The 9,693-nt window shown below is 40.9% G+C and overlaps 1 protein-coding gene across 2 annotated transcripts; it reads left to right on the top strand.

Moving 5' to 3' along the window:
- Positions 1-541: 541 nt before the first annotated feature.
- Positions 542-7,386, top strand: LOC124259536 (acetylcholinesterase-like). 2 transcript variants are annotated; one of them, XM_046693674.1, is made up of 4 exons: positions 542-950; positions 1,152-2,636; positions 6,544-6,728; positions 7,002-7,386. In XM_046693674.1, the coding sequence occupies exons 1-4, from the start codon at positions 835-837 to the stop codon at positions 7,100-7,102; spliced, it is 1,887 nt and encodes a 628-aa protein (XP_046549630.1). In that variant the 5' UTR covers positions 542-834; the 3' UTR covers positions 7,103-7,386. The 2 variants fall into 2 exon arrangements, with proteins under 2 accessions (XP_046549630.1, XP_046549631.1); XM_046693675.1 differs by having other exon boundaries at positions 870-1,004.
- The last annotated feature ends 2,307 nt before the right edge of the window (positions 7,387-9,693 follow it).

Below are 9,693 nucleotides of genomic sequence, written 5' to 3'. Positions count from 1 at the left end.
GGAAGCGGCATGGCCTGTATGGTTAGTCATGAATAAAGTATGGGACTGTCAAGACGTGTCTCTCATCTGTGCATGTGAGGAACCCTGCCCTGGCAAACACTACAATTATGATAAAAAACTCTCACCCTTGCATGCTCAGAACTGGTTTGATCCGTATCGAAACACACGTAAAACATATACACTTAGTGCTTTGAGATCATTTTCCCAAACACAAGATTGTCAATGAAAGTAGTTTGATTGTGATATTGCCGATGTTGTGTAAGTAGCTCAGTTCAATAACCAATTGAAAACATTATATTGTGATCTTGCCAATATTGCGCAAGCAGATTAATTTCAATGCACATTCCGTTGTTATGAGTCACAATGAGAGGGTGACTTAACATTTCTAGTCAAGTCAGTGTTGCGTGCTATATTTATAAAGATCCATGGGACACACCGAGCTTGTCTGCAGGGCATGTGAACGTATGAAAACAGTAAATAGGATCTCCGAGTTGACGAAGCCGATAAAAGACCATTTCGTTTTTGTTGCACATTTAGCCACCATCAAACATTGATTAAAACTTTCTTTTGTTCAGTAATGAATAGTTAATATCTGATTCCGAACGATGTATTAACATTTGAAAGCTCGTTGTATTTTAAATGTTGTATACGTGACCTACTTTCTTCTGAATGACAGTGATAAACTGTACCAATAACGACGAAACGTAATAAACGGAGCCTTTGTTCCTTCCTCTTGTGTCATTCGTGAACTGAATATTTAATTTCAGTTCGCAGCATGGTGATAAAAGATATACACGTTTAATCGCCTCTGTGCAGCTGGGCCATTGGTTTCTGATGACGTCAAATGCATATCGAGTTCAAGTACAACAGGTTTGGCAACCCTCACGCATATCTGAATACACAAAACGTGAAAGGTTTTCAACGAGGGCGACGGCTGAGAACACACAGGGGTAGGTGTGCTCCACACATAACACAGCTCTCCACGGTTTCATAACTCCGTCAAGGTATTTATGTGTTGATCTCTTCCATAAACAAATGTAACACTCATAACAATGTAACTTGAAACTTTGATGAACATTTAAAATAACTCATACCACTCACCCATTCACTCACTCTCTCGCTTATACAATACTTTTTTACTCGTTTCACAGACAAACCATGACGCAAATACTGTTGTTCACCGTGGTCCTGTCCCTTCTCACAACACCACAGAGAGCGTCAGGACAGGAAGTTAACACCACGCATGGCAAAGTTGTTGGTCTGAGATCTTCCGTCTTTGGCAAGACCATCGACACATATTATGGTATTCCTTATGCCAGACCACCCATAGGTGATCTCAGGTTCAAGTACCCTCAACCAATGGACTCTTGGAGACCGGAAGTCAAGGAAGCACAATCAATGAAACCATCTTGCCATCAAGCAGTTGAATCTGCATACGGAATGCTCTGGAGAGCAATTCCCCCCTCCTTCAGTGAGGACTGTCTCTACATCAATGTGTGGGCACCAGGTAATGTCACAGCAACAACAAAACTCACAACCATGGTTTGGATCTATGGCGGAGGCTTTACGACCGGATCTATCAACATGCCTTTGTATAATGGTCAGTATCTTGCTGCTGAAAACAACGTCATCGTAATGTCCATGAACTATCGTTTAGGAGCTCATGGATTTCTATATCTTGGACCTGACAGGTTTCCTGGTAACCAAGGTCTCATGGATCAGGCTCTTGCTCTGCAGTGGATTCAGAACAACGTTGGAAGATTCGGTGGAGATACAAACATGATCACCTTATTTGGAGAAAGTGCAGGTGCAGCCTCGATTGGTCTTCATTTGTTATCCCCAATATCACGTGACCGCTTCACTCGTGCCATTCTTCAAAGCGGGGCCCCAAATGCAATGTGGACATCTACTGAACCGTCGAAGGCTATCAGCAGCACAAGAAGACTCGCAGAGCTGTCGAACTGTAGTGCAAAATCGGATGCTGACATTTTCCAATGCATCCGAGTTCTACCACCAGAAACGGTAATACAAAATCAAGCACTCGTTCCTATTGATGGCTCTGCACAATTCAGTCCAGTCGTAGATGGCTATTTCTTACCCGATTCCCCAGCATCACTCATTGAAAAAGGACAAATGAAGCAAGTGGAAATCCTTCTTGGGGTGAACAAAAATGAAGGCACGTCATTTCTCATAGGGCGTCTGCCTACAATATTTTCTCCATTTACAACTCAACTTAATGTCAGCAGAACACAGTTCCTAACGACTGTACAAACCTTAACCAGGGGGCGGTCGTCTAACATTGTCAAAGCTATTATAGCTCAGTATGCTGATATCTATGTCCCTTCTCTACATCCAAACTACGTGGACAGTGCTGACGGCGTCCTTGGAGACAGTTTCTTTAAGTGTCCAGCTACCAAACTGGCTGCTTCACATTCTGCAAATAACAGTGTTTACTTGTACTCTTTTAATCATATGATCCCATCGTTGCCACCACCACAATGGATGGGAGTTCCTCATACGTTCGAGATAGAATCGGTGTTCGGGCATCCTCTCGGGGATGCCTTTACTTCGACAGATGTGGATAAGTCAATAAGTCGAAGCATGATGACTTACTGGGCGAATTTTGCTAAAACTGGGTAAGTACTTCTTCTTGTAAATATGAAAGCAATCATGGTCTATATTTGACAGTGATACTGCCAACTGTGTGCAATATTATGTTGCTTGGTTACTGTGGAGAAATTGAATTAACCACAAAAATAAATTTGAAGAGAACTTCTCCTAAATTGATAATAAACTAGTGCTGAAAAGGAAATATACACCACAACATATTACATATATATATCACTACATTCTTTCCGGGAACAAACAGCGAAACAAGTTAACGAATCGCCTTGACCTCACAAGAAATCTAAAACGACTATTTCTGATGTAACACGTGAATACTGACGGTATACGACAACCTACGCGACACGTGAGCAACACAGTAGTAAAAAGAACAGAAACAATATGCCACGTTTGAGGCAACTCGAAAGAGAGAGCTGACGAAATGGCCCAACAAGGGGCTTACTGTACCGGCATTGCAAGAACCTTCGGCTGCACCTGAGCAACTGTCATCAGATGCAACGACTAAGACAAACAGGCAATACGTCAGACAGGCCCTGAAGTGGTCGACCACGTGTGGCAACGCCCGGTGATGATCACCACATCCGGACAATTCATCTGAGAAATCGTTTTGTAACGGCGGCATCGACGGCAGCGACTGAACTGGGACACCATATCAGTCGACATACAGTGTACCGGCGACTAAGAACATGGTATTCGAGTACGTCGACCCTACTGCAGAGTGCATTTAACTCACTCACTCAAAACCGACGTCGTCCATTGACATGGGCCAGGCGAGTTCGACGTTGGGAGATGCGTGATTGGCGACGTCTGATGATCACCGACGACAATAAGTATTGCATGTACAGTAATGTCGGCCGGGCTAGGTGTATACAGACGAGTAGGTGAACATTTATTTCCGAATTGCGTTCAGCAGGTCCAACCGTCTGAAGCCGGTAGCTCGATGGTTTGGGGATGGATCTGTGGCGATCTCAAAACGAGACTTGTGATTATGCATGGCAACCTGAATGCTCGAAGATACAGGAACGAAGTTTTGCGACCAGTTGTGTTGACATTTATCCAGCAACAAGCACGTGGCATTGTCTACCAACACGATAACGCAAGGCCTCGTACAGCAAACTGACAAACGACTTTCTGCATAACCTTAACATCGTTGTTTTGCCGTGGTTAACATGTTCTCGCGACATGAAACCAATAGAAGACTTATGGTACTACCTGGATCGACAAATCAGAAGACTACCAGCGCCACCTGTCACCGCTCAACAACTGGAACAATGTATCCTACAGGAATGGCAATGGATCACGCCTACCGTCATTCGGTGGCGACGTGTTTTGGCGTGTATTGGAGCCAACGGTGGCCATACTCACTACTGATTCAACATCTGATGACATGTGTCTGATGACACCTTGTTGAATTGTGTAGAGGTTAAGACAATGATACCATGTGTCTTTTAGTGTCAGTCTAATGGTACTTTCGACTTTGTATGAAATGAAATTGTGTATATTTGCTGTACAATTGGAATGAAACAGATGTTAATATATATATACTTTTCTTTTCTTTTCAAGTTTCTTTTCAAACAAACCCGTGAAGGTTGGGGTTAGAATAAACCTTCAGTAACCCATGCTTGTCGTAAGAGACGACTAACGGGACCGGGTGGTCAGGCTCGCTGGCTTGGTTGACACATGTCATCGGTTCCCAATTGCGCAGATCAAAGCTCATGCTGTTGATCACTGGACTGTCTGGTCCAGACTCGATTATTTACAGACTGCCGCCATATAGCTTGAATAATGCTGAGTGCGGCGTAAAACTAAACTCACTCACCCTCTCACTCTTTTCAAACACACTGCATACTTTCTTTTGAGCAATAGTTTAGCATTCTTAAACAAAAATGAAGTCCATCAGAATTCACAACAGAATTAAGAAGGTCGCTCTATCCTTTGGCTTGTTCCGAGAGTCCGGTTTGGGTATATAAGTAAAACGTCTGCATGCTGTCTCTGTGGAGTAGCATTTTCGAACTTAACAAGAGCTTTCCTCGCAAGATCGACAATATAATCTTGCTTTGAATTATGTTATCTCTTTATAACTTCCGATAAGTTGTTTCGTCAATCATTTTCGGTGGTTCATTCGTAAGATTTTAACCGTGTGTTTGCCTTTGCATTAAATGAAATCTGAGTCTGAGGATAACTGGGTATTTGCACTGACTTCACATATTCCAAGGAGGTGTGGTTAATTTCCAGAAGCATAAGCAAATGGAATGTGCTTGTATATCTCCAACAAACCAAACTGAATCAAACTGAACCACTGGAAATTGTTTCATGGTATATTTTCCAAAAGCATATTGCACGAGAAAGACACTCAATAGATAAAAGTATCGTTTGTCTGTGGTGTAATTATTGACATTGCAGTGTTCCCTTACTTCAAAGTTGATATAGATAATGACATTTTATCGAATGAATTTCGGAGTGCAATGTTTATATCCTCATTGTAGTATATGAATGTTATTTGTTATGGTGTTTTTAATTGCTTAATGCGGTTGTATAATACAATTAGCCACCTTTATGTCGACCAATTTTGTAACGAACCCCCGTGCCATACATTCCCTGTGAGGTATGTGAGCGATGCATTGCATTGTTTCTGTTCAGATTCATTTTGGGGGCTGTGGCCAGGCGCGGATACAGCTCTTTGAGAGGGGGGTGGGTGCACAGTTCATTTGAGAGTGGATACTCTCATTTCACGAGAGTTCAAATGCCCATTAAATGAACTTTCAGGACGAAAGGGGGTTCATAGGACAGAATACGACTCATATATCTTTAGGTTTTTTTAAATATCTGTACAGGTCCATATCAGGTTAGTAACTTTAATTTAGAATTTTCTCTGATTAGTCTGTCTCGCTTTGTGGTGTAATGAGAAATCCGTATGTTGTGTATTTTCTTTCTAAATGTGAATAATATTATGTTTAAAATGGTTTGTAATGACTACTTGCTAATCACACCAGCAAGTGGAGAAGTGATATGTTAAAGGGTAGTCCAATCATTTTCGCAGATAGCAAAAAGTTGTGTTTCAATGTTGTTATTAGTGACACTGTAGCATTCCCTCATTTCAATGATGTGACAGACAATGAAATTACATTACTGTTTGACGAGTGTAGTTCGGAGTGCGATGTTTATATCCTGTGTGTTGGAACACTTTTGTAACGAATCCCATTCCTTGTGAAATAGAGTGGACTCCCTCCAAACCGACATGGCTCGGGACCGGTGAAAAAGGTCGGTTTAGAGGGAGTCTTTTAAAACACAATCCAAAATTGAACCACACACAGACAAATTTAAAGAAAGAAAAAAACAACGGACATGAAAGTACTTTTGCATTATGCTTTCAATGGATAGCCAGATCAAAGTTTAATCAGTTGTTTGCAACACAGAATGTAAAACTCCTAAATCTTTCACCTGTCTATGTGATATATTTTGTTTATTGAATTGTACCCTTGGTCATGTGGACATAAATACTGAATAAAGCTCTTCTTTTTCTATGTGCTGGCTGATGCAATCTCTTGTGAAATTAAAGTGTCGGTTTAGACAAAATCAATTTTGCATTAAACCGTGTTTAGGACCGGATTTGAGTGTCGGAATTCGGAATAGAGGGATGTCGGATTAGAGGGAGTTTCTTACATGATATTATATAGGGAGACATTCAGGATCAAATAAATATGTCGGTTTACAGGGAATGTCGGTTTGGAGGGAGTTCACTGTATGTGAGGTGGGTGTCAAGGACAGTATACGTCTCTTATCACATCAGTAACAACCATCGTGTTTTTTCACTATGAATATTAGTAATTGCTTAAAATGGTTTGTAACGATAACTTATTAATCGAACCAGCAAGTGGATAGTTGTTATGTTAAACGGTCGTCAATCCATTTTCACAGAAACCCCAACCTCCCGGAAACACCAAACTACCAATGGCCGACGTACAACAGGATGGATGAACGTTTCCTGGTCTTCTCCTCGTCCGGACTGACCACAGAGCAGGGCATGAGAAAGCAGCAGTGTGTGTTCTGGAACACTCTCTTGCCATTGATCTCAGAGACCAAAGAAGACACATCTACAGGCAGTAAGTCTCTTCTTGTAGTGTGACCAGGCACCGGAACTGAGACTGGCCCCTTGTTATTTCATCACTAACGTATATTAAACTTAAGAGTCAATCGTGACCTTTTTTGGTACAAAAAACCCCCAACATTTTGTTGAACCGAAAACGTTGCACCGTATCAGGGTGGTCGTATTAGACGCATTATGTTAGTGAACAAGGTGATTTTTGATGTATCATTTAACGTATCAAAGGCATTCTGTGACCAAATCTCCCACATTCCTGATTCTTCTGTTTCAGCAACAACTGATGTTTACAGATGTCACACCAGTGGAAGCAGGATGCCATTCACTGTGAACACGTGTCTCATTGCTGTACTTGCAGCATTAGTGAGTGTGTAAACATGGAGCGATCACCACAATGTTTTCACTGAAAAATCACCAAAATATTCCTGAGAAGAGAGGCTCGTGCAACGTAATCATGGGATAATACAAAGATTAATTGATGACTACCTCTCATAGATCTCAAATTCAAGTGACATGAATTGTAACACACGATTCGAAAGAGATCAATTTGACCGTTGGTTTATAATTCCAAATCATGTTTCGTAAAACAGCTTGTTGAAATCCCAGCCAGATTACATTAATTTTCTTCATTATGTACTAACACGGATGTTTACCTTATTTAAAGTTATATTTACACGCTTGTTGCACGAAACCTCTTTCATAATAAACAGTTAACCTTTCTAATACCAACATTTTATTGACATGCTTATTTCTGGTAGCCTCGTTCATATGCAGTTCTCTCTGTACCATTGCTTACATTTTAGGGCAGCCTGTTTCAGTAAAGCTTACATGTATAAACGTTGTTTTGATTTGCGAAGCCTACTGTTTGTGCATGTCATTTTTATATCCATTGGATACTTCTTTAGCCAAACCCCTTGTCATTTACTTTGCATACTGTATGTACGTCAATGAATAGGGTTGTGATATTATTTACATTTGAATCCCTAACATGATCACTAAAATCATTATTTATCATCCTTAGCATATTTTATAATTTTATATCACCTGAGATGGAAATGCTATCTCATTCCTTCCGAATTATGTTCTTGGAAAGGTACTGCCATCTGACAATTGGTAAAGAAAGACTGGAATAAGGACATATATGAGACAATATATCAATCGTACTTACGCGTCGAAAAATATATGTTCATGTATTGGATATCTTCTTTTTCCACTAGGGACGGTGGGGTAGCCTAGTGGCTAAAGCGTTGGCTCGTCACGCCGAAGACCCGGGTTCGATTCCCCACATGGGCACAATGTGTTAAGCCTATTTCTGGTGTCCCCCGCCGTGATATTGCTGGAATATTGCTAAAAGCGGCGTTAAACTAAACTCAGTCATTCAGTCTTTTTCCATTTTGGTGTAAACTAAACAATACTACAGTTATCTCGTTTCAGTTGCTGGTTTTCTATAATAAGGATTTCGTGAAGATTGCTTTTCATGTTACATACATTAAAGAACGTTTTGGAATGAGAGATACAACATTGTCGGAAACAAATCGAAATATCTCCTTGGTTCTTCTTGGAAGGAAGGTTTGATTTAGGTCAGGGCCCCATTAACCAATTCAGACAATGACCTACTTTTCAGCCGATCGGAATTTTCTCGTGTGAAAGTCAAAAGAGACACTACAAACAACTATGGTTACACTGATTGCCAGTTTCTTGTTTCATAAGAGAATGGTATTTACAAATTAATTGTACAATGTAATCGTACAATGATTCACAATTCGTCTGGTCCACTGGTTACACCTGTTATGTATTCGTTAAGCTTATTAAATGCATTTTTGCAACGTACAATGTGATTGACAATATATCATTGCCGTACCAGCCCGCCAAACTTTTTTAGCGGCGGAGCCTGGTTTTCAGATTTCCACCATTTCCAGATTTCCGTTTGTCAGAGCACGTTGTAAGACAGAGCACGCTGCGCGACGTGTTTGTTAGGATTAGAAGGAGCGTAGTGTTGCAATATACAAGTGATTAGATGTATCAAATAATACTGATTAATATTTATATATCCAGTTGAATGAGTTGGTCTCAAAAGTCTGGACTAGTTATTGCACTAAGTTGCGCAATAGGACGGAACCCAGTCAGCAGGAAACGAGACTGCTTTGTAATCAATGTTTTGACTTGGGAAGGATTTCGTTTCGCACTGTTACTGTCTTCCCAACTGTTCGGTAGCGGGACAGCCTGTGTTTGATTTCCAACAGGGGTTCAGTTTGTGAAGTCTGTTTCTCGTTCCCATGCCATTTCGAGAAAAGGTCAGCTAATCACACTCCATAGTGGCGCCTTATGAATGCAATGTGCGAAGCCTATGTTTAGTCAGCCTCAAGATATATTTACTGATCTACATGTCTTTCTCGACCTGAAGCCCTTAAAGGACTACAGTCACATAGAGCTGTGCTTGTAGTGAGTGAGCGAGTGAGTGAGTTAAATTTAAAGTCACATCGGCAGTACTTCAGCCATATCGTGACTTTGAGAGTCTAATATCTGACAATATAAATATCGTTTTTCGAAGGACAGTAGTTTGTCAAGACTATCACAGATGTAAACTTAAACCTTGCATGTAATCATAAAACAGTGTTTCCACTGAACAACACAATATAAATATGGGCTTTAGATCAACTGAAGGCCAACAACTGAAGGAAGATCACCATTCATGGGACCATGGGGACTTTTAGTACTTTTGCTTCCTGCATGGACCCTAGCTGGATTAACACCACCATGTTGAGGATTTATAGCCAACATTGAAATGACAAATATGCTGCGTCTATAACCAGTGGGAGATAAAATATACCTTGAATGACATGAACTTGCTTTGCCCCATCAGGCTATGTTTGAATGTGGTGACTCAGGCATGTAATCGCCAGCACATAAAGTCAACGATCTAACCGTTGTGGCTGGGTGGATTAGTTTTCGAGAGTGTGGATTCG

The sequence above is a fragment of the Haliotis rubra genome, unplaced genomic scaffold, assembly GCF_003918875.1.
Source record: "Haliotis rubra isolate DU_JTF1 unplaced genomic scaffold, ASM391887v1 Scf727, whole genome shotgun sequence".
In the NCBI taxonomy this organism is placed as follows: Eukaryota; Metazoa; Mollusca; class Gastropoda; order Lepetellida; family Haliotidae; genus Haliotis; species Haliotis rubra.
The sequence above is the reverse complement of the archived record's forward strand: the minus strand, read 5'-3'. Positions and strand labels throughout refer to the sequence as shown.